The sequence below is a fragment of the Rhinatrema bivittatum genome, chromosome 11 (genome assembly GCF_901001135.1).
Source record: "Rhinatrema bivittatum chromosome 11, aRhiBiv1.1, whole genome shotgun sequence".
In the NCBI taxonomy this organism is placed as follows: domain Eukaryota; kingdom Metazoa; phylum Chordata; class Amphibia; order Gymnophiona; family Rhinatrematidae; genus Rhinatrema; species Rhinatrema bivittatum.
In genome coordinates this window covers 68888480-68916443 of record NC_042625.1, presented here as the reverse complement: position 1 = coordinate 68916443, position 27964 = coordinate 68888480, and the positions used below count along the sequence as shown (strand labels likewise).

Sequence of the window (27964 nt, the reverse complement as noted above, 5' to 3'; positions counted from 1 at the left end):
ATGGTACTGTAGTAAGGTCATTGCAGGAATGCAGCTCCTTATATTGGACTGTAATAGCGTGACCCCCGTGTATAGTGACACAATGAGGGCACTGCAGGAATTTCCTAGCTGCTTGCTAGTTCCTGATATTACAGCTGTACATTATATGTATAACAGAAAAAAATATATTTGTTTTATATCAGATGTGGTTTCCCAAATCCAGGCCTCACATGGGCGGTCCTTTAGCTTGTAGTCATTAAAACTATCTGCAGGGCTCCTCCCTTAAAGTCCCTTCTAAAGGATTGGTTGTTTCCATTTTGCAGTGTGCCAGCTGCTAAAGGGTCTGCCCTCCAAGCCCAGCCTGACCAATGGGATGATACCACCTAAGAGAACCGGTTTTGCCACCTCCCCTTCCTCCCCTAAGAAAGAAATGGTGCTGTCCTGCTGCAAAAGGTATCAGCCCCAGCTCTCGTCCCTCCTTTCCTTCCTCCCAGCATTCCCTGCACTGCTGCGCTCCTCCTCCCCTCCCAGCATGCCTTGCATTGCTGTGCTCCTCCTCCCCTCCCAGCATTCTCTGCGCAGCTGCAACTGCTGCTTTCCTCTCTCCTTCCCAATCAGCGTGACGCTCATCTGTCTCTGCTCAATTTTTTTCTGAGAATTATTTTTAGTTTGCAAAACTGTGCATCCAATACAAACAATAAAAGCTCATGCAGTGAGTCAAACAAATGTACATTCAGCATAACAATAATTGACACCAAAGCAAGACATGCAATTTGCAATTTTCTGTAATCATAAAAGAACAAAACAAATCAACATAATGCACTGTCCACCCAACAGAAACCCACTGTACAAACCTCATTCTCACTTATCAAAACCAATCATCCAGAGATCAAGCCTAGCACAATCCTTAGTGTTGATCGGTTTATCAAAGCCTACCCTAGCCCTCTTCCCACTCCAGGTAAATCTAATAAACAGAGATCTAAGGAGTGCCAAATCAGTTCGCAGCATAATCCAGCATGGTAAAATGTGCAGGCAGAATCAGCACCTTCAATAAAACACATCTACCCATCAAAGACATTGGCAAATCCTTCCAAATGTACACTGTGATTGAATGGATGAAACCACCTCCTACATAACATCCACACCCCCAAATATTTCAGTCTATCTTAAAAAGAGATGTACCTTGCCATGTCCTTTGTAAATCTGCATTTAAAGGGAGAGTTTCAGATTCATCAAAGTTAATTTTTAACCCTGCGAAGGATTGAAATTTCAAAAAGAAATCTTGACTGACTGGGATACTGCCTAATGGGTCACCCACCAAAAGTAAAATATCATCAGCAAAACGATATATTTTTAACACAGTTGATCCTACTTTGATACCTTGAAAGGCCAGAGACCTCCACAACTTTATGGCCAAGACAAATAGAAATGGGGAAAGATGGCATCCTTGGTAGAAACTAGGCGAAACAAAGCCATTAATGAGAAGTGGCACACTAGGGTTAGATTAAAGAATCTTCGGTCTTTCCAAAATGTTATCAAGAAAGCCAAAACACTCAAGTGCCCAGAACAAGTATTCCCATGACAAAGAATCAAAAGCTTTTTAGGCGTCTAAGCTGAATACCAATACCCTTTTGTTGGCTTTTAGAGTTAAGGCAGCAATCAACTTACTAATGTTTTTTTACCCCATGTTGCTCATGCACAAAGCTTGTTTGATCAGGAGCCACTAATGTTGGGAGCACTATATTAATTGTCTCTGCTAATACAGTTGTCATGATTTTTAAATCAACATTTACTAACGAAATAACGCAATAAGGGCAAATGTCAAGGGGATCCTTGTTGGCAAGACTACTATTAGGGATTAGTTAATCTTAGAAGAAATAACACCATGCAGTAAGATGTCATTGTAAAACTTAGTCAGAGGGGCTAACATATGGAATTTAAGAATCTTATAGAATTCAGACCCTAACCCATCTAGCCCAGGTATTTTACCTAATTTAGGCCTAGATTTACTAAGCCGTGATAGAACTATAATGCACTTAAACAGTGTTTAACAAGCAATAAACTTTGTTTATCATGTGATATAGCCATATCATGACAATATTGTGCAATAAATTTTGCATGATTTTATTGCTTGAAACATAGCCCCCATTACAATGAGCTGCTTTGTATGAGATTTGCCTGCATTAATTTTGCAAATCCATGCAAAGCAGATCTTGCATAGTCAAACCTATGCAAATAAAATAATGCAGCTGACAGAAAAAAAAGTCAGCTGTTATTTTAATGACCTTCGAGGAAGGGTGGTTAAAACATCACGAGGGCATTGGGACGCTAACACACATTCTGATGGCCCCAAAGTGTTTCTTAAATTGCCTTTACCCAGAAATATACTGTGTCGCACATTTATTTGTACAACAGGTTCCCAAAGCAGCTTGTCATACAGCTCAGTCCTGCATCCACCGATCAGAGTCACCAACTCCATGGAATTGCCTGGGCTGCCCATTTAAAGAGCCTTATAATGGAGCTGTCCGTAAGATCCCTAAATGTCTTTATGCCTCCCATGAATTCACAGGCGATTGGAAAGCCTAGCCGTGTCTTTTTTCCGACTCCCTCCGACATTGTTTCGGAGGCGGGCGCTCTCGGAGCCCAGTGGAAGTTACCGAAGCTGAGCGTCGGTGTGGGTTGGGTTGGAGTAGGGACGGGGATGGTCCATATGAGTTGCTTTGTCGTGTCAGGAGGAGGCGTTAGCAGCAGGAGCATGTCAAGGGGGGCAGTGGCCCCTGTTTTTGTCTCAGGGGCTGTGAGTGGAGCAGGCAGAGAGGGACAGGAGCCCAGGGAGGTCTGGTGGTGCCTCATCTTCCACAGGAAACTAAGGGTAGCGATGTTCACAAGTCCTCCCAGGCAGACCCCCGCCCAGTGAATTCTCCGAAGGAGGACCCTCCACTTCTGCTCCAGAAGGACATTTTTATTGACAGTCAATAACACATTTGGGCGGTCGGTAACGTTCTCATACGGTCAGTAAAAATGTTTCTCAGGGGTCAGCAGCGCTGCTGTCAGTTCCAGTCACCAGCTCGGTGCACAGTGGAAGTCTGCTGCTTTTACTTCAGGCACTGCACCGGACAGACCAAGCCCAGTTCTGTAGATAGTCCTTATCTATAACAACAGCTGGGCATTTCTCTTTAAGAAACAACCAGCCCCTGCTTCCACACTAACTGTCCTCTGGGTCCTTGAGAAGACAAACAGGTAAAGTTTCTCTTCTTCTTGGCCCACAGTTAGCTCTCTACACTCAGGACCTCCTTCCCTCAGGCACCTGCAGGCTGGCTTATAATTTCCCCCTATTGCCCATGACTTGTACCTGGCCGGGGCCAGAAGGAGCTCCAGTCCCATCCTCTTTCCCAGAGTTCCGTGTTCAGTGACCAAATAAAAACTTGTGCTGGCACCCAAGCTGAACTCTTTCTATTATTGCATCCTTCTAGATCTCACACTCACTGCCCCCAAGCTGAACTCTTTCTATTACTACATCCTTCTAGATCCCACACTCACTGCCCCCAAGCTGAACTCTTTCTATTACTACATCCTTCTAGATCCCACACTCACTGCCCCCAAGCTGAACTCTTTCTATTACTACATCCTTCTAGATCCCACACTCACTGCCCCCAAGCTGAACTCTCTCTATTACTACATCCTTCTAGATCCCATACTCACTGCCCCCAAGCTGAACTCTTTCTATTACTACATCCTTCTAGATCCCACACTCACTGTCCCCAAGCTGAACTCTTTCTATTACTACGTCCTTCTAGATCTCACACTCACTGCCCCCAAGCTGAACTCTTTCTATTACTACATCCTTCTAGATCCCACACTCACTGCCCCCAAGCTGAACTCTTTCTATTACTGCATCCTTCTAGATCTCACACTCACTGCCCCCAAGCTGAACTCTTTCTATTACTGCATCCTTCTAGATCTCACACTCACTGCCCCCAAGCTGAACTCTTTCTATTACTGCATCCTTCTAGATCTCACACTCACTGCCCCCAAGCTGAACTCTTTCTATTACTGCATCCTTCTAGATCCCACACTCACTGCCCCCAAGCTGAACTCTCTCTATTACTACATCCTTCTAGATCCCATACTCACTGCCCCCAAGCTGAACTCTTTCTATTACTGCATCCTTCTAGATCCCACACTCACTGCCCCCAAGCTGAACTCTTTCTATTACTGCATCCTTCTAGATCTCACACTCACTGCCCCCAAGCTGAACTCTTTCTATTACTGCATCCTTCTAGATCTCACACTCACTGCCCCCAAGCTGAACTCTTTCTATTAATGCATCCTTCTAGATCTCACACTCACTGCCCCCAAGCTGAACTCTTTCTATTACTGCATCCTTCTAGATCTCACACTCACTGCCCCCAAGCTGAACTCTTTCTATTACTGCATCCTTCTAGATCTCACACTCACTGCCCCCAAGCTGAACTCTTTCTATTACTACATCCTTCTAGATCCCACACTCACTGCCCCCAAGCTGAACTCTTTCTATTACTACATCCTTCTAGATCCCACACTCACTGCCCCCAAGCTGAACTCTTTCTATTACTACATCCTTCTAGATCCCACACTCACTGCCCCCAAGCTGAACTCTTTCTATTACTGCATCCTTCTAGATCTCACACTCACTGCCCCCAAGCTGAACTCTTTCTATTACTGCATCCTTCTAGATCTCACACTCACTGCCCCCAAGCTGAACTCTTTCTATTACTGCATCCTTCTAGATCTCACACTCACTGCCCCCAAGCTGAACTCTTTCTATTACTGCATCCTTCTAGATCCCACACTCACTGCCCCCAAGCTGAACTCTTTCTATTACTACATCCTTCTAGATCCCACACTCACTGCCCCCAAGCTGAACTCTCTCTATTACTACATCCTTCTAGATCCCACACTCACTGCCCCCAAGCTGAACTCTCTCTATTACTACATCCTTCTAGATCTCACACTCACTGCCCCCAAGCTGAACTCTCTCTATTACTACATCCTTCTAGATCCCACACTCACTGCCCCCAAGCTGAATTCTCTCTACTACTACATCCTTCTAGATCCCACACTCACTGCCCCCAAGCTGAACTCTTTCTATTACTGCATCCTTCTAGATCTCACACTCACTGCCCCCAAGCTGAACTCTTTCTATTACTACATCCTTCTAGATCCCACACTCACTGCCCCCAAGCTGAACTCTCTCTATTACTACATTCTTCTAGATCCCATACTCACTGCCCCCAAGCTGAACTCTTTCTATTACTGCATCCTTCTAGATCCCACACTCACTGCCCCCAAGCTGAACTCTTTCTATTACTGCATCCTTCTAGATCTCACACTCACTGCCCCCAAGCTGAACTCTTTCTATTACTACATCCTTCTAGATCCCATACTCACTGCCCCCAAGCTGAACTCTTTCTATTACTGCATCCTTCTAGATCTCACACTCACTGCCCCCAAGCTGAACTCTTTCTATTACTGCATCCTTCTAGATCCCACACTCACTGCCCCCAAGCTGAACTCTTTCTATTACTACATCCTTCTAGATCCCACACTCACTGCCCCCAAGCTGAACTCTTTCTATTACTGCATCCTTCTAGATCTCACACTCACTGCCCCCAAGCTGAACTCTTTCTATTACTGCATCCTTCTAGATCTCACACTCACTGCCCCCAAGCTGAACTCTTTCTATTACTGCATCCTTCTAGATCTCACACTCACTGCCCCCAAGCTGAACTCTTTCTATTAATGCATCCTTCTAGATCTCACACTCACTGCCCCCAAGCTGAACTCTTTCTATTACTGCATCCTTCTAGATCTCACACTCACTGCCCCCAAGCTGAACTCTTTCTATTACTGCATCCTTCTAGATCTCACACTCACTGCCCCCAAGCTGAACTCTTTCTATTACTACATCCTTCTAGATCCCACACTCACTGCCCCCAAGCTGAACTCTTTCTATTACTACATCCTTCTAGATCCCACACTCACTGCCCCCAAGCTGAACTCTTTCTATTACTACATCCTTCTAGATCCCACACTCACTGCCCCCAAGCTGAACTCTTTCTATTACTGCATCCTTCTAGATCTCACACTCACTGCCCCCAAGCTGAACTCTTTCTATTACTGCATCCTTCTAGATCTCACACTCACTGCCCCCAAGCTGAACTCTTTCTATTACTGCATCCTTCTAGATCTCACACTCACTGCCCCCAAGCTGAAACTCTTTCTATTACTGCATTCTTCTAGATCCCACACTCACTGCCCCCAAGCTGAACTCTTTCTATTACTACATCCTTCTAGATCCCACACTCACTGCCCCCAAGCTGAACTCTCTCTATTACTACATCCTTCTAGATCCCACACTCACTGCCCCCAAGCTGAACTCTCTCTATTACTACATCCTTCTAGATCTCACACTCACTGCCCCCAAGCTGAACTCTCTCTATTACTACATCCTTCTAGATCCCACACTCACTGCCCCCAAGCTGAATTCTCTCTACTACTACATCCTTCTAGATCCCACACTCACTGCCCCCAAGCTGAACTCTTTCTATTACTGCATCCTTCTAGATCTCACACTCACTGCCCCCAAGCTGAACTCTTTCTATTACTACATCCTTCTAGATCCCACACTCACTGCCCCCAAGCTGAACTCTTTCTATTACTACATCCTTCTAGATCCCACACTCACTGCCCCCAAGCTGAACTCTTTCTATTACTACATCCTTCTAGATCCCACACTCACTGCCCCCAAGCTGAACTCTCTCTATTACTACATCCTTCTAGGTCTCACATACACTGTCCCCAAGCTGAACTCTGCCTAGTACTACAACATTCTGGATCTTACACTCATTTCCCCCAAAATGAGCTCTCACCTGCACTGCAGTTTCTTAGGTCCCGCCAGGACTTAATTTGTGGGGGAATGGAGCAGGGGTTCCATCACGTCTTTTCAGACTTAAGAGGCAGAGCAGCAGGGGTGTTCAGCCCCTCTTCTCCAGGCAGCTTACATGGAGGAAGGGGAGAAGGGGTGAGCCTGGAGCAAAGCAGAGTTGAGCCAGTCTGCTCCCTAATCCAGTTCCCTCTGATTCTGCAGGAAAGAGCAGGGGAAGGGGGTGTGATCCTGATGCAGACACTAAAGAGCAAAGAATAGACACAAAAAGGAGTTGAATTAGCACAAACGTGTAAGCACTGTGCTGACAATTAAGGCTTCAACACTGGTCTTGATGACTGGCACTACTGCTTACAAGTTTTGAACTTGTGCTAATTCAGCCTTTTTTTGTCTGTTACACAAGGCTTAATTTTTTGCTAATTGATCCAGACTGGGTGTTTTGCTACCTTTTTTCCAGGACCTGATGAAGCAAAGTAGAGTTGTGGCTCCTTTACAGCAATGGTGTGTGAAGAGTGTGATAGCGCATGTGTGTATGTGAGAGAGTAAGAAAGAGCGAGCGAGAGAGTCTGTGCATTTTGAGGGAGTGAGAGAGTTTGTGCATTTGAGAGAGCGAGAGTGTGTGCATTTGAGAGAGCGAGAGCCTGTGCATTTGAGGGAGTGAGAGTGTGTGCATTTGAGAGAGCGAGAGCCTGTGCATTTGAGGGAGCGAGAGTGTGTGCATTTGGGCAAGAGACAGCCTCATCAGTGTCACTAATCTGAATGCTGTCCAGTACTATAGCTTCATAAGTCCCTGCTACCAAGCTTAACCCTTCCCAGTACTACAATTTTATGGGTCCTACACTCACTACCCCAAGCAAAGCCCTCCCAAGTACTATAGCCTCATTTGTACCACATCCACTACCACTAATTTGAGACCTCTTCTGTACCATAGCCTCCGGTGTCCCATGCTCACTGTTCGAGTCTCAAGGAGCCCATGATCACTGCCACCGAGCTGAGGTCTCGCCAGTGTACCCCTTTTTCCAGGGTCTTCCCTTGTGGGAGAAGTGGCACACCTTTAGGTTCTCCTGAGTCCTTGCAAACTCACAGCAGTCCCAGGAGGTCTTCCAGATGGGGAAGGGGGGAGGTGCAACCTGCTCCTAGGCCCAAGAGATCTATGGCACAGTTTTCTCAAATAAAGTGTTGACATCAGTAAAAGAAAAAAAAAAGTTAACTGTTTCAAAATGGTGGCATGTAACCAAAATTCCCCTTCCAGAAAACAGTACAAAAATCAGGATTTACAGTCACTCAAAACACTTACAACACTTTCAGCCTTTAGAGCTCCTAAGTCCCTGGTGGCCTCCCTTATCTCCCAAGACTTCTTGAAAGCAATCTAGGGATCTTCCATTGCTTTTGCAGACTCTCCTGCATTCTGCAGCCCACTGGGCCAGTGGTCCTCTCCTCTCTCCAAACTCCTTTCTCAAAGGAGAAGAGGACCATTGACTTGTTCTTGCCTGGAGAGGGAAGGCAATTTCCCCTTTTTCTCCAGCACCCTTTGAGAAGGGAACCAGCAACGTCCTATCTCTCCTTTTACAACTCTGACACCAAAACGGTCCTCCTCCCAGTGACTCTGTGAGCGGTTTCATACCTTCAAACAAGATCCTTCTGTGTAAAGATGGACCCTGGCAATGAACTCCACCTCCAACACATTGCTAGAGTACACATATGGTAAGATCCTGATAGGCCTTACACCAGTGCTTCAGTCACAGTTCCCATGCTTTCTGCTACAAAGCTGAGCCCTCCCTGGTACCACTGCCTTCTGACGTCCTACACTCACCGCCCCAAAATGATACCTCCCCAGTATTAAAACCTGCTGGCTCCTCACTCAATGCCTCCAAGCTGATTCCGTCCCAGTACCACAACCTCCTGGATTCCACATTCATTGCCACCAAACTCAGCCTTCCTTGGTACTAGCCTCATAGGTCCCACGCTGACTGTCACCGAGACGAGCCCTTCCCAGTACCACAGGCTCCTGGATTCTGCTCTCACTGCCCCCAAGCTGAGCCATCCCCAGCACTACAGCCCCCTTAATCTCACAATCACTGCCAGGATGCTGAGCCCTCTCCAGCACTACAGCTTAGGTCCATAATCTCTCTTTTTGGTGCTCTCTCTTTCTCTTGTCTCCCATTTCATATTCTTTTCCTCCCTTTCTTCCCCCTCCCCCAGTTTCCGCAGATGCTCCTCCCCCGAGCGCCTGATGTCTGTGAGGCGTGAGACTTTCGCCGACCAACGAAGCCGGACCACGTCATCCAGCAGCTCCTGCAGTGGGAAACGGGATAGGTGCGTATCTCCCACCAATACCGCTCCACAGGCCTGCTGAGCCAATTGTGAAGAATCGAGGGAGGTCCACATGGCAGCCAGCCATCTGACCTCTCTGAGGCAGGTCTGCGAGAGGCTTTGGAAGAAACGTTTCTGCTTCCTGCTCTTTCTCTGTTCCCCCCCCCTCCCCCGTCTGCGGAGCCGCCAGGTGATCCATTTCTGGAGGAAGCTTTTGGGCCGGCACTGACTCTTTCTCACGCCCAGTACCTGCAGCGCTGATTTCAAATGGAATAAGCAAGGGAAGCACTGCCTCTAGCTCCTTCCCTTATAATCCAGATGCAAGACATTTTCTGGCTCAGACAATTTGACTTCGTGTTGCCAAAGTAATACACAAAGCGGTAAAAGGAAAGAATTACAAAGTCCAGGAGAGAAATGAACAAATCCAGCTGCAAGGTTCAGAGCTGCTAAGTTGCCCAGTTCCAGCTGGGAGACTTTTGGTCAGTCCTGGTTTTGACCGCAGGTCCCATAATGCAGCGGGATCTCTCTCCTGGAACTGGGGATCTTGGCAGTTCTGCAAGGCTGGTGCCAGTCAGTATTGGCTTGGGTGGCAGAGGACACCACATGTTTGGCCGCTGTTTCTCCCAGGAGCTTTTCCTGCTCGTTCTTTTGTGGGATGTCTGGGGCGGGGCGAAGTTCAGCTTAGTTCTGGCAGAGGTGCACATCCTGTTTGCTTTCATCTTCCTCTTGCTTTTCTTCTCATGCAAACAGTTGAGGTTAATGAGATATGAACTTAAAGCCAGAAGGCGTGGCAGACCGGGGTGCAGGAAGCTGGTTCCGGTTGGCTGTACTGTGTGTGTGTGTGTGCGCCTGGTGTCTGCTGCTCTGTCTCCATTAAAAGCCACGCTGCTCAGAGCTGGAGGCTCTCTCTGAAGAGCTGCGTCCTTGTGCCCCTGACCACCCTCTTCTAATCCCCAGCCGCCAGCATGAGGAAGGCGGGCAGGTAAGAGGCACTTCTGTGCCTGGGAACTCCCAGCAGAAACTTTTCCTTCCTCCCTCTTCTGCATCCCAGGGGCCTATCCACGCTCCCTGGCTCTGTGTGTGACTCTCTGTGCCCGCCCCTCCGGCCCGGCTGATCTCCGGTTCCCTCCTGGATCTTTGTGCTGGGTTTACTGTCTCATCGGACCCATTTCTGCCTCTTATTTTTCTTGGATTCCCGGTGTCTGCCATTAGGCTAGAGTCCCATGGAGTAAGAGAAGCGTGCGATGACTACAGATCGCTGTATTGAGGAGCTGCCAAGTGACCCAGTTCCTGGAAGGAGACTTCGGACAAGGCCTGTTTTTTGGGGGTTTTTTTGCACTTGCATTCCCAGTGCACTGCAGTATTCGGGGACTCTGTGCCTTCCGTTTGAAAACCGCACAGCAAGTAGCAGAATGTTTCAGGATGGAGCTGCAGAAATCCAGAAATGGCCTCAAAATCTCCCCGCAGAAACTGGGTCTCTTGGCAACTGTTCTCTTCAGTGTTACTAACCGGCTCCACTTAAGCTGGACAGTCCTAATTTTAACCCCCCCCGTGCATCTCTGGACTTGAAGTTCCACTGTAAGAAAAGCAGGCACTCAAAGGTTCATGGATGCAATGAGGGTAAAAGCAGGTCGGGCTCCTCCTGATCCCTGATAACCCTAATTGTATTCCCTTTCTTCTCTGTTCCTCTTACACCCAGTTTGTGTTGCTGGCAGTGACTACCGTACCAGCCCTTTAAGTTTGTCATGCTATTGGTCATAAATGCATGGTGATATTTAATAGTGAAGTGCTGTGCATTCCTTGCAAACTTAAGTTTTTTTTCCCAGCCCATTGCTGGCAATCTCCTTCCTGATCTGCTTATCAGGATATCCGCAGTGAACATGCAAGAGCTGGATCTATTTGCGCACGCTGGCTCTCTCCAGTCAATGCAAACATATTCCCTCCTCGCTGGGAAGACAGACTTCCTGGGTCTTATGTTCTGTGTGGCCTCCCTGTGACCCTCCAGGGACTATCGCTGTCTGATAAACTCTCCTGTCTGAAGGAAACCCCTGCTTCTGAACAGCTGCAGCGAGGAGAGCCCCTGACGGGAGGAGATGGTCTCGGATTAACTTCTCACCACCTTCTTTTACTTTCTTTTTCTCTTGCAGTAAAGCCAAAGAAGCCGTCTTCAATGCGGGTAAGTTGCTGATCGGCCTGTCCCGTGATGAGAGGGTTGTTTGGGGGGGGAGGTAAGTCCATCCGTGGGCCTCAAATTCAGTCCTTGTGGCCCTGCCTCCTCCCAAATCCATCCTAACCAGAATATGGACATTAATGCAGGTCATAGACATAGTAACGTGGTAACGTCAGCCGATAAAGAGCTCATTAGTCCTACTGCGTCACCACAGACCCTGCTCTAGTCTTCCCCATTCCTCCAGCCCTCTCTATCTGTCCCAAGCATGCTCCAGCCAAATATGTGCTAATATCTCATGAATATTCACAGTGAGTACATTAAAAATCAGACTTAATGTGGGGCAGAGGACTGGATTTGACTTTCTGGTACAGGAATACAGAGTATGTAAAGCTGGCTTCTTCATTTTGTCTCTGTTCTCCCTCGGACCCCAGAGGATGGCTACGTGAAGATGTTCTTACGTGGCCGGCCAGTGACTATGTATGTTCCTGACTCCCTGGTGGCTTCTTACAGCTTGGAGGTGAAGGCAGAGCTCCCCCAGCAGAGGCTGAAGCTGGACTGGGTGTATCCTTTCTAGTGACCCCCTCTCAGGGAATTTGCAAACACAGCTGGGGGGGGGGGGGGGGGGAGGGAGAGGTAGTTGTCTTTGGGTAGTGTAAGTGTTACAATCTTGTAACCATAGCATCCATCACAGGCTTCAAGGGCATCACCCTGCTAAGTAGCTCATCCTACATAAGACTTCCATAGCATCACCCTCTATCCGATGAGTACATCACTGGGGCTTGGTCCATTCTGGTTCGTGGTGTTTCTCCACTCCTCTCCCTGCACCAGGTGCTGCTCCTTCACTTCCCTCTTCCAGCTATGGCTACCGTGGACGTGACTGCCGCTCCAACCTGTACCTGCTGCCTACTGGGGAGATCGTGTATTTCATTGCCTCCGTGGTGGTGCTTTATAACGTGGAGGAGGAACACCAGCGTCACTACCTAGGCCATAACGATGACATCAAATGGTGAGAGATGCCCGCCAGACCTCTCCCCACCGCACCTATGCGGTTTCTGCCTCTTCTGGCTGGAAAGGGCGAGGGGGGTGCATCGGGCGGTTTGGGCCATGGATTGGGAGGTGATTTCCCAATTGACTCTGTCCTTCAGTGTGTCACATTACATCCTATTCCTCCAGTTATCCAGCCCTAAGTGAGCTAATAATGTTTGTTCTCTCCCCAGCTTGCCTTCGGCGGCCAGAAGTGACTGTTTCTGAAACATTAAAGTCTTTAATTTTCCCTGGGATCAACTTGATTTGAATTTTGCTACATATGTAGCAGACTTGCCTAAGGCTTTGAAGTAACGAGTTCTTATACTTTTTGTAACATTAGCAATGTCAAGGCGCCTTCCCAGCCTCCTTAGCTTTGGTTCCTCGGCCAGGTCTTCTCTTCCCCAGTGCTGCAGAGGCAGCAGTCGGTTCCCAGGGGGGGAGACTCAGCCATTGCTCAACAGCGACACACTGTGGACAGAGTTGGAAGTCCTTCTTAGTCGGGTTCTGGGGAAACCCGCGACTCATGGTCCCTGGCAGAGGACTGTTGCTCTGATGCCTGGGCTGAGTTTGGAGGGGGGATATAAAAAGACAGGAGCACCCCCCCTCCCAACCTCCATAGCTGTGAATGAAGGCTCATGGCTCTTTAGTTCAATAGAGTTTCCTTCTGCTTCTTTGTACTTCCAGTTCAGTCAGAAGCAGGGCTGAGATCTGGCACCATAAACCTTCATTTTCAACTACCCAGGGAGTTTTCTATCTCCTGCCAAAGTGTCCTTCAGTCCCCAGTCATTGATGGTGAGGATCCTAGGCCGGAGGCCATGCACCTGGGCTCCTGCTGCATCCACTAGGTGTCGCCCTTAAGCAATGACTATAGCTCCCGCTTTTATTTATTTAAATTTTTATAGTCCACTTTTTGCCACTTCAAAGTGTACATCAAAGTAGATTGTAAGCTCAGAGGGCTTACAATCTAATTTTGTACCTGAAGCAATGGAGGATAAAGTGACTTGCCCAAGGTGACAAGGAGTGACATTAGGATTTGATCCCTGGTTTCCCTAGGTCATAACCCACTGCTCTAAGCACTAGGTTACTCCTCCAGGGGCTGATCCTCCTAGGGGCCGTGAATGCTGCCTCCACAGCATCCCCACCGGGGGAGCAGAAGACACAGGGATTTACCACCTGAGCGATTGAACTGGAAGCCCAGAGAGACAGGAGGAAATTGCCAGACAAAAGGAAAGGAAAAATGTTTTACCTTTGTGTCTTTTCACAAAAAAAAAAAGGGAATTCTCAACTTTGCATTTACAAATACTTACTGTCTTGAATGTAATCCACTCTGAAGTGTCATGAAAGGCAGACCATAAATGATTAGCCCTGGTGCCTGGTCTGGTCTACGTGAGATGGGAGAAGATTTAAAATCATGGGGAAAATAGCCCCAGGCAGCTGTGAAGGAAGGCTCACGGCACCAGGATCCCAGCACTGGTTTCAGCTGAGCTGGCAGTGTAAAGCAACTGGAGGAAGCTGCTGAGAAATGAAAACCAATCCCCTTTTTATTGTCTGAATGCAATGCATTCTCTCTCTGCTATTTCTTGCCCCTACTAACTCCTGCTCTGCTGATTCCTGCCCCATCCCCCAGGTCTCTTGTAGACTCAGTTCAGAAACATTTGCAACCTTTTTCATGCACAAAGTGAAGTGTAAGTCCAACTTAGACCACCAGAATGCATTATGAACCTTTCCAGAGCATTTAAAAATACAGAATCTAAGGACTGGTTTTCCTGTCGGTAATCTCCTCTGCTAAAGAGAAACCCCCAGGCCAATGCGAGTTCTGATTTTATTTAAACTAAATTCAATGGCTTTCTGATCTCAGGCTGTGCTTGCCAGTTCCCTCAGCCTGTTTTGGGTTAATACTGTCTCCTCGCTCCCTATTCTAGCCTTGTTGTCCATCCTGACATGGTGACTATCGCAACAGGACAGGTGGCTGGGACTTCACAGGATGGCAAGGTAAAAGTATGTAAGCCCCTCAGAACCAGGGACGAAAGCTTCTGTATCATTTGTATGAATGATGATTTGCCTTTGATGTTATTTGTTTGACTTTAACACATTCAGGGTTTTGGGGGTAAATGATTTTTGATTGCTGTTTAGTGTCATCTTTTTTTGCACTTTTTGCATTATATTTTATATATTTTTAATTTTGTTATTGTGAACCTCCCTGGGCGACTCCTGTGAGGGCAGTGAATTAAATAAATAACTTGGGGTGGCATATAGAGTTCCTTATTCACAAAGAATAGGACGCAAAGCGATTTACAGCTAGTCAAAAGGACATTATACAACTGTAAAAGAAACAAACCCATAGCATAATAAATTATCAAATGCAAAAATATGTTATAACAAAATACAATAATATAGCTTCCCAGGGTAATTGGGAGAACATTTTGCTAGTGGAGGGAGGCACAGCCACAATGCTAAATAATGTCAAATGGATGTTGGAGCTTTTTGAAGGTGGGCAGAGTCCAGGTCGGTGGTTATGAACATGGCATTGGGATAAGGATCTCCATGCAATATGTGTAGGGATTTTTGTTTTATTTTGCTGGGAATTTCCATGTTTGAAACAAAAACAAATCTGTGGAAAACTATTTTTCTCCTGTGTGTTATAGCAAAGTCATATTTCCACTGACTTTGTTATAACATTGAAATTCCCAGGCAAAACGAAATAAAACTGCCAACAAAGGTCCCTAAATATGTGTGACATTTGCATATGCTGGAGCCCGTGTAGACCAAGAACAGTCTTCGTGTATATTCTGTGTGAGTAAGGAGAAATAGATCTAGTTTTTGGGATCTGCTGGGTACTTGTGACTTGGGGTAGCCACTGTCGGAGACAGGATGTTGGCAGCTCTGGTTCAACGTCAGGGTTCAAAGTAAGAAGTTCTCCAGAAAGAATTAACACGCCATTTCAGAGTAAGTTCCAAAAGCAAACTCAATTTAGTAGGTGAGAAACAAAATATGTGTAAAGCTTTAGAAGCTGCAGCATAATTGCAGGGTAGATCAGAAGGGAAACCTGAAATCAGCAAACAGAGAGAGAGAGAAACAAGCTGGGTGTTATGGCATCAGCTCGACACCCCCCCCCCCCCCCCAGGTCCAAACACAAAGCAGTAAGTGCTAAAGGGAGAAGGAAGGGAACCTTGTAACAGGATCTTGCTTTACACAACTCTGCGTTAATTTAATACACATTAACATACATAAGAACCTCACCTCCCGTCTGCATTTTTAGGAGTTGATGTTCCCAGCACGGCCTTTGTGTTCATGCGGGCAGCCTGTAAACCAGGAGTGCCAGGCAAGGCCCCGGGACTCGGCTGGGACACTGCCAGTCTAGTGAAGCTGGGAGTCACCAGGGAATTATTTTTGCTTTCTGCAGAATGTTCTAGATGTACAGTGTGTGTGTGTGTGTGCACTATAATGTACCACATAGCCTCATCACTATGAGAAATAAAAGGTAGTGCTCTGGAATCTAGGATATTCTTTTCAGCCAAGAGAAGAGGGTCCACATTTTCTCTGAATGACACTTTGACATCCTAGTCAGCAACTTAGCTCTGGGGCCCCCCCCTTTATTTTCTAAAATTATTTAATTTTTAATTGTCACTCCGTTTTACTATTGCATAGCAACTGCCACCTCATGTCCGCATCTGGGACTCCGTCAGCCTGAATACCCTCCACGTCCTGGGGATGGGGGCCTTTGACCGAGCTGTCAGCTGCGTGGGATTCTCCAAATCCGTAAGCCATTTTTTTTTTGTTTCCCCCACTCTGCTCTCTCTTTATCCCCCCTGATTGCTCAGTTATGAAACTCCATTTGAAAATCTTGCTAATCTCCATCAACCTTCCGTTCATGGCCCAAAAGGTAGGTGGCTTGGCCAGTCCATGGATTCTCCCAGTTCCTGCTAACAAGCAGAATCGGAGTCAGTTGGTATCAGAGGCAGCTCCTGTAAGGGCTGCCAACCCCATTGCTATTGGAGTTTAGTCCAGTCCTGGTTTTACTAACTCCAGCATTTTGGTACTTAAAGGGGGAGTCAGTATATACCACATTCATTTGCCTGGACCATAAGCCCCCTTGAAAGTAGCCACATGGGATGTAAGCTAACTTTGTTGTGGAAAGGACGTTTCTATTGCCAACAGACAGCAGCAGAGCACTTGATGTCACAACGTCCCCTCCTGGTTTCCATGAGTGCAGAGAGCCTTTTATTTATTTATTTTTAAATCTCATGTCTGTCTGCAAAGCAAATGGGATCCGGTGGGACTGAAGAACTCCTTGCCTCTAAGGTGGAAGCTGGCTTACTATTTCTCTTTGCTGTCCTTGGGATAGCCACTAGAGGGCTTCCCTAGTTAACTGAAGAAGGTGATCACAAATTTTGACCTGATCTACTTTGTGTTGCTAAATTACCACATGGATTATAAGGTTTCTCCAGCTCTCTATGTCCTGAGAAGCAATATAGTAATCCTAGCTCTTGCATAGTAAACATGGAAGGGAATGGAAAACTTTGATTCAGCCTTCTAAATCTCCCCAAACTTTATAAGCCCAACGCAGGAGGAGGATCAGAGTGTGAATCCTGATTTGTGACTGGAGGGGAACTGGGGTATTGGCTAAGCAGCAGTGGACACCCCCGACCAGGTGGAATCTCAGGGAAATTAATTAATTAATTAATAAATAAATAAACGGACAAACTTAAAAGAGAGAGAATTTATTGGGAGTGGTACATGGCCCCTTTCCCCACCTCCACAGCAGGATTGTTAAGCACATAATGTTTTGATTGGCTAAGCAACACCAAGTAGAATTTAGTTGACTCGCATGACCTCGGCTGGACAGGAAGAATGAATTTGAGCCAGCGATCATATTTGTTGGTTGGGGATCCAGCCTCTGCCACAGACCAAGCTTGCACAGAAGTTGAGGCTCTCTGGAAGGATGTATTTGTGTTTCTCTTTTGGATGTAGGCAATGGAGTGGGAGGGGAATCAGCCTCAGGTTTCTTGGAGATGTTTCTGTGACTTTTTTTTTTTTAATCTCAGAATGGAGGGAACCATCTCTGTGCTGTGGATGACTCCAACGATCACATTCTGTCTGTGTGGGACTGGCAGAAGGAGCAGAAGCTATCTGATGTAAAGGTGAAGGAACGCCCAAGGATTTGCCGCCTCCTGATTTCTCCAATAGCTTTCCATCATTTGTCCTGAATTCAAACCATGCACACCTCTTCCTTATCTTTTCATGTCATAAAATCCTAGAAACAGAAAGCTGTAAGGGATCTGAAGAGGTAATCTAGTCTATACCCAACTGCAAGCAAGATCTCGTCTAAGCATCCTAGATAGACATTTGTCTGAACTGTTCTTAAAATCCTCCGGTGACAGAGATCCTAGCACCTTGCACGGTAACTCATTAATTCCAGCACTTGACCACCCTCTCAGCTAGAAAGTTAAAATAAAAAGCTTGATGCAAGAAAACAGGATGTAGTGGTAAACATGACAAGCACAAAAAACAGCATTGCTGATAGAAGTGGCAGTACCAAGTGACTATTCTGTGGAGCACAGGGAGACAGAGAAGCCCCTTAAGTACCAAGAAAATGTGGCAGAAAGACTCCGATATAGACCCATTTATATTGAGTGCCATGGGCCTGTCATGAAAGGAGAAATATAAAAAGAATTGCCAGGCACATATAGATATGCTGCCTGGGAATAAAACTAGATGTGAATCGTGTTTTGTGTTTGTCATGTTCTTCGTTTTTCGTCCGACATGGGAAATGTCGTTCTTTTGCGGTTCGGGTTTTTTTTTTTTTTTTTTTGCGAAAAATCATTTTTTAAGTTGGTGCGCGCTAACTCAAATCATTAGATTTTGTTACTTTTTGTTAGCGCGCACTAAAAACAAATTTTCATGGAAAAACGGGAAAATCCCGATCGTTTTTCGGGCTCCTTGAAACATGCCGAATTGGACAATTTCATTGAAATTTTCTAATTCGGAAAAAACGAATGCACATCTCTACATAAAACATCTTATGAACTTCAGAAGGAAGCTCTCTTCGGCATAATGCAAGTATTAAGGGCTTCAGCAGTGAATTTAAGAGATTGAAATCATACTCCATGTACTCTGGCTTACGAGTGAGGTTCAGTCTTGTCAAGGTTTGTGCACAGTCAACTCATTTGGGGACCTTACCCCTAGGAAGTTCATCCTGTGTCACCCACCCAAGTCTCTTACTGAACTCTGAAGCTCTTGACCTCTTGTCCCATCCCCAGTAGAAAAGGTATAATTGAACCCCCTCCACACACCCCTTTTGTATCTGAAAGCTGCTATTAGGTCTCCCCTCACTCTGTTCTCCAGGCTAAGTAATCTCAAATCTGCACTCTCTCTCCTCTCAGGTCCTATTTCCTAGGCCTGGAATTGTTTCTTACTCTCTCCTCCTTCCTGAAGTGTGTGGCTCAGAACTGGCCACGATGTGCCAGCAGAGACAGTGGCGTGGGAGGGATCACATAGTACTTTATACGTAAACTCCTGCTAATGCAACCCAGTGTGGTGTTTGACTTTTTTTCTGTCAGCCCTAAATCTCCCTCTGTTGTGCTTTGCACAATCTTTGCTTTTCCTTGTCCCTCTGGCTTCTTCAACTGGTACCTGTTCCTCCTCCCTCTGCCTTTTGCCTTGCTACATCCTCTTACCCTGCTCACATTCTCCAAGCCTCTTCTTTCTCTTTCTTGCCCCCAAGGCCTGCCACGAAGCCTCTTCCCGCCCAGCCAGTATCTCATCCATTGCTGTTGGGTTTCATGTCAGCTGTAAGCCCTTACGAAAATAAGAGCCATCTGGGTCAGACCACTGGTCCATGGAACCCAGCCGCCTGTATCCCACCATGACCATACAGGGTCACTAGGAAGTAATCGGCAAATTCCCTATTGCTCACCCCCACATATGTGCAATGGAGACACCCAGGTCTGCCTTCCAGAAACTTGTCCAAACCTTTTTTAAACTCATCTATACTACTAACCTTGAGCACATTCTCTGGCATTAAATTCTACAACTTTAATTGTGCATTGACTTAGTGTTTTAATTTGTTTTCAATCTGCTTGGAGTGTCCCCTAGTCTTAGTACTGTTTGAAAGGGTAAATAGCCATCCCTGCTTATGATTTTATAACCTTCTATCATATCCCCCCTCAGCCTTCTCTTCTCCAAGCTGAACAGGCCTTTCCTCATAAGGGAGCCTTTCCATCCCCTTTGTCATTTTGGTTGCCCTTCTTTGTACTCCTTCCAGTTTCTGTCTTTTTTTTTTTTTTTTTTTTGAGATGGGGTAGAAGGGCATACAGTGCTCGGGGTGTGGTCACATCATGGATCTATACAGAGGCAATGTGATAGTCCCATCAGCATATGAACCAGACACCCTCCGTACTCTATCTTTTGTGTCTTGCCTGCTGTTTTGCAGCGCTGTATGTTGAAGGCGCTCTAAAAACATTCATTTTAAAGGTTTTGGTTTAAATGTTTGTTTCCAGTGTTCGAATGAATCTGTCCTGGCTGCGACCTTTCACCCCACAGAACCCAATGTGGTCATCACCTGTGGAAAGTCTCACATCTACTTCTGGACTCTGGAAGGCGGCACCCTGAGCAAGCGCCAGGGGATCTTTGAGGTGAGCGTGTGCCCGGACACGGGGCTCTTGCAGAAGAGCGGTCACTGCTGGGGGTGGTAGATTCTTCTTTTAGCGGCATGGGAAGAGAAGGAGAGCGGTTGTGTTTATGCAGAGGCTTTAGACCCCATCCCAAGTAAAATGGCCGGGCGGTCTCACCACATGTGTCAAGTTCTTGGTGTAGGTTCAGTTCGCAGCATCCTTAAAAAATATATTTTTTCTGTCTCTATCCTTTCGGACAGAAACACGAGAAACCAAAGTACGTGCTGTGTGTGGCGTTCACAGAGAACGGCGATGTCCTGACCGGAGACTCCAGTGGCAACCTCTATGTCTGGGGAAAAGGTCAGGCAGGAGCTCAGCCCCATTCCCAAACTTGGGGCAGGAGTTTGTACCCCCCCTCCCCAGCGTCCCTCTGGGAAGGCTCCAGCATTTTAGTGTCACATAACCCACGAAACTGAATGCTGCTTTCCAGCAAAGTGCCTGAAAACTGTACAGAGCGGCATTGACGGGTGTGTGTGTAAGTTAAGGCTCCGCCCTGTCACCTGAAGGCTAACAGAGTTGCATTGCACAGCGAGGAATATCCGTTTGGTGGAACTGCAAGGGTGCACACGCCTTCTGCAGATGGGTTAAACCTAGATATGTGCGGGGAGGAAGGCTGCAGGTAGGCCCGTTTCTCTATCTCTTTCTAGTGGGTATTGGATGGCCACCCCACGTCTCTGGCTGGTGTTGAAGAACGGAGGCGGCGACCAGGTGTTTATTTGTATGACATTCGGCCTTTATTATTATTATTATTTTTTTTTTTGCATTTTTGGTTGCAGGTGGGAACCGCATCACTCACGCTGTCCTGGGTGCCCATGAAGGTGGCATTTTCAGCTTGTGCGTACTGAAGAATGGAACCATCGTGACGGGTGGCGGGAAGGACAGGAAGGTGATCCTGTGGGACCGGGAGTACCAAAAGGGCCAGGAAAACGAGGTAAGCAAGATAATCAGAGAGAGTAATGAGGATGAAACGGGAGTAAGGATATAAAGCCACAGCAAGGTTGTGGGTCATTTCTTATTTTATTTCTTTTTTTAACACGGTTACTAATAGCAACTAAAGTTATGTTTTTATAACAATAAGAGGTCTACAAACTAAGCCACATTAAGACCAGCATGGCACTGCAAGTTACCTGCTGGTTTTAACACCTGCTGTACAGCACTTAATGAGATGCAGAATGTGGCAGCGTTACCATGGCCACAATACAGACTGCATTAATAACTAATGAGGCCATGTATTTAAAGTCATTTGCACATGTGTTAACGTTATCACCATTTCCGACAGTAATGCTAACACACTTAGGACATGGACGTGAGCTAATGCAGAAGTAGAACAGGGTTTTACATGCAGGCATGAGCTTTTTAAGAACTGCCTGCCTGATATGTGAGGAGACTTAGCACATATCTTATGTTCATACACAGGTTTACTAGGCCTGAGCAGAGGTGCAGAGTTAGGACTTGTACACACATTTTTTGGATTTTAAGATATAAGCCTGATAATCTGTAGTGCAGGCAATGGACAAGTTATCCAGTGGAACACCGCAGGTTAGGTGATCTGCCCTAGCTATCCAGATAAACCTATCCCACTGACTTTAGGACTTCCTCTCTAGCACGATCAGACTTAGCCAGATAAGTTATCGGCTAACTCTGAATATGTGAGTTAGCCGGATAACGTCTCTCCATCCCGGACCGCCATTAAGGTTTTATCTGGCTTTATCTGGCTAACTAGTTAGCTGGATAACTTGGAGGTGATCAGAGCATGGGAACATTTAAAAGCCCAGGGTTTTTCTGGTTATGTGCCAAGCTTAGGGGTCAATATTCAAATGCTTTGTCCAGCTATGTGCACACATTTTCCCTGAAAGCTTTCTATGTACATTTTGGCATGTGTGATTGTGTGCGGGTGCGTTTGCTGGAAATCATTTTTCAAAGCGGATACATCTGATTTGAAAATTGGTGTAACTTATGCACACGTTTGCTGGCTAACTTATGCAAGAAGTTACAGAACTACTCCTAAATGGTTAAATACTGAAATATAATTAAGCTTCTGTTAAGTTATTCTGTAGAAATAAGGATCAATCAGGTTTCACTGGATTAATTCAACGCATTCAAATTGCCTACAAATTTTAGGCTCAGTTTTGATGTCTAAGTATCTAAATGGCATAACTTGGCCACTGCACTGCCAGAGGCATTAGAGCTTTTATAGTGTGGGTGCAAAAAGCTTCATTTGATTGAATTGTATTCTACATGGCAGTTTCCCCATAATTAAATGAGACTGGGCACCAGCACCGACCAATTCCAGCTCCTCTGGGCCCTGCAGTCTACTACTTGCTCATGGCTCACGTGGCCTTGTGTCTCTCTGGCCCTCAGATCCCTGAGCCCCTCGGGCCAGTCCGTACTATCGCCGAAGGGAAGGGGGAGAGTCTCTTTGTCGGGACAACCAGAAACTCTGTGCTGCAGGGCTCCCTGGCCTCAGGCTTCACCTCCCTGGTGCAGGTAAGTCAGCTCCCCTCACCCTCACCCTCTGAGGAAATGGGGCTGGTTAAGAACACGCTTTCAGCAAGTCTCCAGCAGCTCAGCTGGGGATACCACCCTGCCAAGTGCCTAATGAATTCTCTGTAAATCTGTAACACTGGCATAATAGTTGAGCATTCTTCCTTTATTGATTTTTTTGTAATGAACATTTTTCTTAATTTAATTTGTAGAGGTCTTGTTGATAGCAAGTGTCCCTTCTAATACTACAGTGCAAAGGATCTTTTTTTTTTTTTTTTTTCTTCAGGTGCCTGAATAGGCCTCCATATAAATGCTGAAATTGGATATATAGGGCCTAATATTCAGCGCTGGCTGGTTAAGTAACTTAGCCGGATTTGGCTAATTGGCGAATTTTCGATATATATTCAGCGGCACTGCAAAGCCACTGTAATATACACGTATATGTGCACACTTTGCTGGATAAGTCTAAGCTAAGCTTAGGCTTGCTCTATGGGGCGTCTAAACTTAAACGTAAGTCTATACCTCTAACTCCATCAGTAGTTAGGCGTATAAATTAAGGGGTAGATTTTATAAAACAGCGCGAGCGCGTACTTTTGTTGGCGCACCAGGCGCAAACAAAAGTACGCTGGATTTTAGTAGATACGCGCGTAGCCGCTAAAATCCTGGATCGGCGCGCACAAGGCTGCTGATTTTTTTGGGCAGCCGGCGTGCGCCGAGCCGCGCAGCCTGTCTCCGTTCCCTCCGAGGCCGCTCCGAAATCGGAGCGGCCTCGGAGGGAACTCCCTTTCGCCTTCCCCTCCCTTCCTCTACCTAACCCACCCCCCCTACCTTTATCCCTGGATTTATGCCTCCCAGAGGGAGACGTAAATCCACGCGCGCGAGACGTGGTTCCGGAGGGAGCGGCCCCACCCCTGACACGCCCCCCTCGAAAAACCCCGGGACTTACGCGAGTCCCGGGGCTCTGCGCGCGCCGGCGGGCCTATGGAAAATAGGCGCGCCGGCGCGCAAGGCCCTGCTCGCGTAAATCCGAGCGGATTTATGCGAGCAGGGCTTTTAAAATCCGCCCCTATATGTCTAACTTGCTCCGCCCCAGTGTCGCCCACTTTTTTTGTGTGTACATTTTAGCCATATACGAGACTGCTGAATAAGTCCTGCTTATCTGACTAAATAGCGCTGAACGCGCATTGAATATTGGGCCCACAAAACCTACAAGGAGAGAAATAGGAGGGACCTCTGTCATCTAATCCATTCCCTGTCTCCAGATAGGATGTCCCTGTACCTAGACTTTGCCAGACAACCAGGTGTCTGATTTGCTCTTAAAATCCTATGATTGAACTCATTCCAGCACTCAACGACTCTCCAGTAGAATTCTTACTAACTTCTAATCTGCATTTCTTCTGCTATAAGCCTAAGCCCAAGGCTTTTTATCCCGTCCCCGATGGTGGTGGAGACATGGTTGCTGAGTCCACATATACTTCACAGTTGCGTTTTTGGTCATGTTTTCAGGGTCATACTGAAGAGCTCTGGGGTCTGGCCACCCACCCCAGCATGAATCAGTTCCTGACCTGTGGCCAGGACAGACAGGTGCACCTGTGGAGCACTGCTACCCACCGACCCCTCTGGAGCAAACCTATTGAGGTAAGGGAGGGGCAGTGTGGGGTAGGTTGTAGCCAGAATTCAAGGGACTGAACTGAAGTGTAATGAATACAGTCAAGCTCAAATTCAGGCAGGAAACAGAGGAAAGGAACATCTCTATCAAGGGATCATGATAGGAGCCTGGGAGGAGGTAGACTCAAGAGAACACAAGGAAATATTTCCTCGTAGAAAGGACAGTGGGTGCAGGGAATGGCCTACCAGCAGGAGCACTGGAGCAAAAACGGCATTGGAATTAGAGAGCCTGAGAAGGGTACAGAAGATCCGCCGTGCCAGGAGAGTGAAAGCTGAAGCCAGAGATCAAGCAGGCTCTGTTATTGCAGCTGAAAGGAAGAAGGGACAGACTGCATGGGCCTGGTGGTCTTTGCCTGCTGTCCTAGTTTGTCTGTTTAAATGTCCCCACAGCACATGGAAAATTCTAGAAGCAGCTAGACTCCTCTCTGTCCCCCTCCTACTCCCACAAATAATGCTTCCAAATAGCAACAAATATATCAGGGACACAGGCTCCTAAGTCCTTTCCTCCTCCCGCCTCCCCACCTCTAGGGATGCCAACTTGTCCACAGACAGGACTAGACATGAGGACCAGGGTAGGGGACCTGACCCTCCACTCATTCACATAAATTTGCTACTAGTGCCTCTAAACCTGCCTCTTCTCTCTTATCCCATTGTTATTTCTATTCTAGCATCTCTGTTCACCAACACTGTCCTAATCTATGAACAGATCAACAGGGCTTTTACTGATGAGTGATGCACTCATGAATCAACATGAAACCCTATAAGAATGACTGAGTGTAATCTGCATAGATGCATGCATTCCATTAATTGTGTGTGCGCACATGTGTTATGGGTGCACTGCTAATTTTTCACAATGTTATGGAAATGTTATGAGTGCATCAATCATCCACACCCTTCACTGATCTCTTCTTAAGGTGCTCAAAGCTGGCTGAGATTCCCAGTCACAGCACAGAACAGCAAACAGCCATTTGGGTTACAGTATTATAGACCTTTCAAAATTGTGCTGTCTTTATTTTGATGCTGAAAACAAATTAAAAATGAATCCTCTGAAAAAGTGAATTACAATATAGTACACTTTCCACAACAAAACAGTGCTAAACTTTCAGCACTCAAAACAGTAACAACCCTACCAATAAAAAGGCAACACTACAAATATTACACCAGGCCCTAAAACACCAATACACCAGTTATTATGAAATCAGAACAGGGCAAGCTGCTATAGATCCTTACAAAGAAACTTCATGCTAGCAGAATACCTCACCTCTGTTACACATGCAGAACAGACCTTACCAAATACAGAATAAGGAGACCATAAAGTATAAACAGAAATATGCAAACACAAACCGAATTGGAAACTGCAACAAGTCAGATTCAGTATGCAGGTCAACATTAGACAAAACATTGCCATTCCACATAACACTGAACAATAAAATCAAGAAATAGTAAACATTAGAATATTTATAATCCACACTTAATCCAAAGCATTCATAAACAATCATAAAATGAGACAAATAAAACTTGTCATAGTTCTGACAACTCGAGCCAGTCAAGAGAAAAACCCTAAGATAATTTACAATAAAACAATCATAACTTTCATAAAAACAGAACAAATAAAACAGCCATTCTGCATATAAAAAATACATTTTAACACCAAAAAATATTGCTAACCTTTTCCGCTCCCCTATTACATAACTTAGGCCTTATCGTACGCTTTGAAAATAAGTATGTTTTCAAACTTTTCCGAAAGGTTTGTATGCAGATAATAAGTCACAACTGTTCAGGAAGGGAGTTCCATAATGTCGAGGCCCCCACTGAAAAAAAAGCATTCTTATTTCTGCAAGATGTGCTACTCTCGCCAATTGGAATATCCAACAATTCACTGTATGCTGACCTAAGCCTACGAATGGGATTATACATTTGTAGCACAGCGTTGGCCCATGGAAGTGACTTGTTACTTAAGTTTGTGGGCCAACATAAAATTACCTGATACCTCACCCTCCATACAACTAGCAGTCAATGGAGTCTATATAGAACAGGTGTAACATGATTTGAAAGCTTTGCACTAGTTTAACACTCGTGCTGCTGTGTTCTGCACTAGTTGTGTTGCCCTTAGGGTCTTTGAAGGCAGACTAAGGAAGATGGAATTACAATAATCAAGGCTTGAAATATCAATGACTGCAACACAGTCTGAAAATCTGAGGGATTCAGCAAAGGATTTAATCTTAACATGCTGATCTTGGCAAACGTCGCTCATTACCGCTTGTACATAGAGAGCTTTGCATCCAGGTGACATCAAAATGGCTACGAAAGAAGATCCAATTAAAAATTAATGGAAACATTTTTTTAAATTTCCCAAATGCCAATAAAATATTTCAAAAGAGCAGATACATACCACAAAATAATTAAAACTAATAAGAAAAAAAATAAAATAAAATAAAATCCCTCACTCTCTCCATCCCTAGGAACTTTTGATTTCCAGTCACCCTGAATTTGTCATGGAATAGTGGAGGGTGGGATTTTTACACAAACATACTCTCCAACACATGCTGGTATACACACATGCTGTCGCTCCCATATGCTGTCTTCTGTACACACACACACACACACAATCTCTCACATCTGTTCTCACACACACATATATATTCTCTCTTCCCCCCCCCCCCCCCCCACCGCAGAATACATAAAACTTATCTGGACAAAAAGGGGCATCAAAGGTGGCATTCCGGGGGCCGGACTTAACCCAGTATGAGTGCATATTCAGCGCTGTCCGCATAAAGTTATGTGCATCACTATCCTAACTTCTCCTGGATGAAGCTATTTGCATAACTTTGTTCGAGTATATTCAGTGGGAGACCTGCACACGTGTACTACTGAATATCCAGCACAAGTTGCACTCATGACTTTCCTGCTTGCTGCCTCGCTGAATATCTACCTCTATATGCTGTTCTACGAGGCTACAAGGCATGTCCTCTTTAATAATTGGGTACAGTGTGTTTTATTTGTAATCTGGTGACTTGAAGTGAGATCTGAGATTTCTTTTGGCTCTTGAACAGAAGCTGAATGCTTTTACCTGGGTCAGGGGGGGTGTGTTCTGAGGTTCTCCCCTCATGCTCCCTTGTTTCAACCTCATCGTGTCCCCCAGGAAGATACTTCGAGGCCTGTGCTAGAACAGTGTCGCTGTACTTGAGGGAAGGAATGCGGGTAACCTGCATTATTTAAGCCGGCCCTGCTGAAGAGGGCATCAAGCGTCCATGCCTAGCACGTCAAGCTGCTCCGTTTTTGAGCTGGCCGCCTTTGAAGTGGAGACACTGTGAGGCCTTCTTATTGTAATAAGTGGCTCTTGGCCTTTTCCAGTGCTCTGCTTCCAGCTTCTGCCTTCAGAAGTGCACGGAAGGGATTACCCTTTAAGGAGTCGATGTACAAAACTGGGCAGGGTTCATAGGTAGTGGATCTTATACCAGTCCTGAAAGGGAAAGAATGAGCACAGGTTCCCTTTGTAAATTAGCTATGGGGAAAGTTGCCCCAGAAATCTGCGCTGGCTTTTTCGGTGGGTGGTACTTCTGCCCAAAACAAGTGTTTGTGCTTTTATGGTTTTACCTACATACCAGGCGGGCAATTGTCAAAAACCCTTTAATACAGGTAAAACAGCCATTTGCCCAGCTAAAAGCCTATTGACAATTGCCATCCCTATAGCAAGGGGCTTCATAAATTCACTCGAAGGTGACT

The 27964-nt window shown here is 46.1% G+C and overlaps 1 protein-coding gene across 2 annotated transcripts in view; it reads left to right on the top strand.

Annotated features, from left to right (window-relative positions):
• Positions 1 to 9888: 9888 nt before the first annotated feature.
• Positions 9889 to 27964, top strand: part of EML2 (EMAP like 2) — a 38916-nt gene continuing 20840 nt past the window's right edge. The window contains exons 1-12 of one of the 2 annotated variants that reach the window (XM_029572086.1): positions 9889 to 10199; positions 11365 to 11393; positions 11819 to 11948; positions 12244 to 12393; positions 14336 to 14405; positions 16062 to 16172; positions 17459 to 17554; positions 19913 to 20047; positions 20287 to 20386; positions 20863 to 21017; positions 22448 to 22573; positions 24077 to 24208. In XM_029572086.1, coding sequence (XP_029427946.1) covers positions 10183 to 10199; positions 11365 to 11393; positions 11819 to 11948; positions 12244 to 12393; positions 14336 to 14405; positions 16062 to 16172; positions 17459 to 17554; positions 19913 to 20047; positions 20287 to 20386; positions 20863 to 21017; positions 22448 to 22573; positions 24077 to 24208 — 1251 coding nt within the window. In that variant the 5' untranslated portion in view covers positions 9889 to 10182. Of the gene's footprint in view, positions 10200 to 10353; positions 10446 to 11364; positions 11394 to 11818; positions 11949 to 12243; positions 12394 to 14335; positions 14406 to 16061; positions 16173 to 17458; positions 17555 to 19912; positions 20048 to 20286; positions 20387 to 20862; positions 21018 to 22447; positions 22574 to 24076; positions 24209 to 27964 lie in introns of those variants that run through there. The other variant, XM_029572087.1, reaches the window with a different exon arrangement.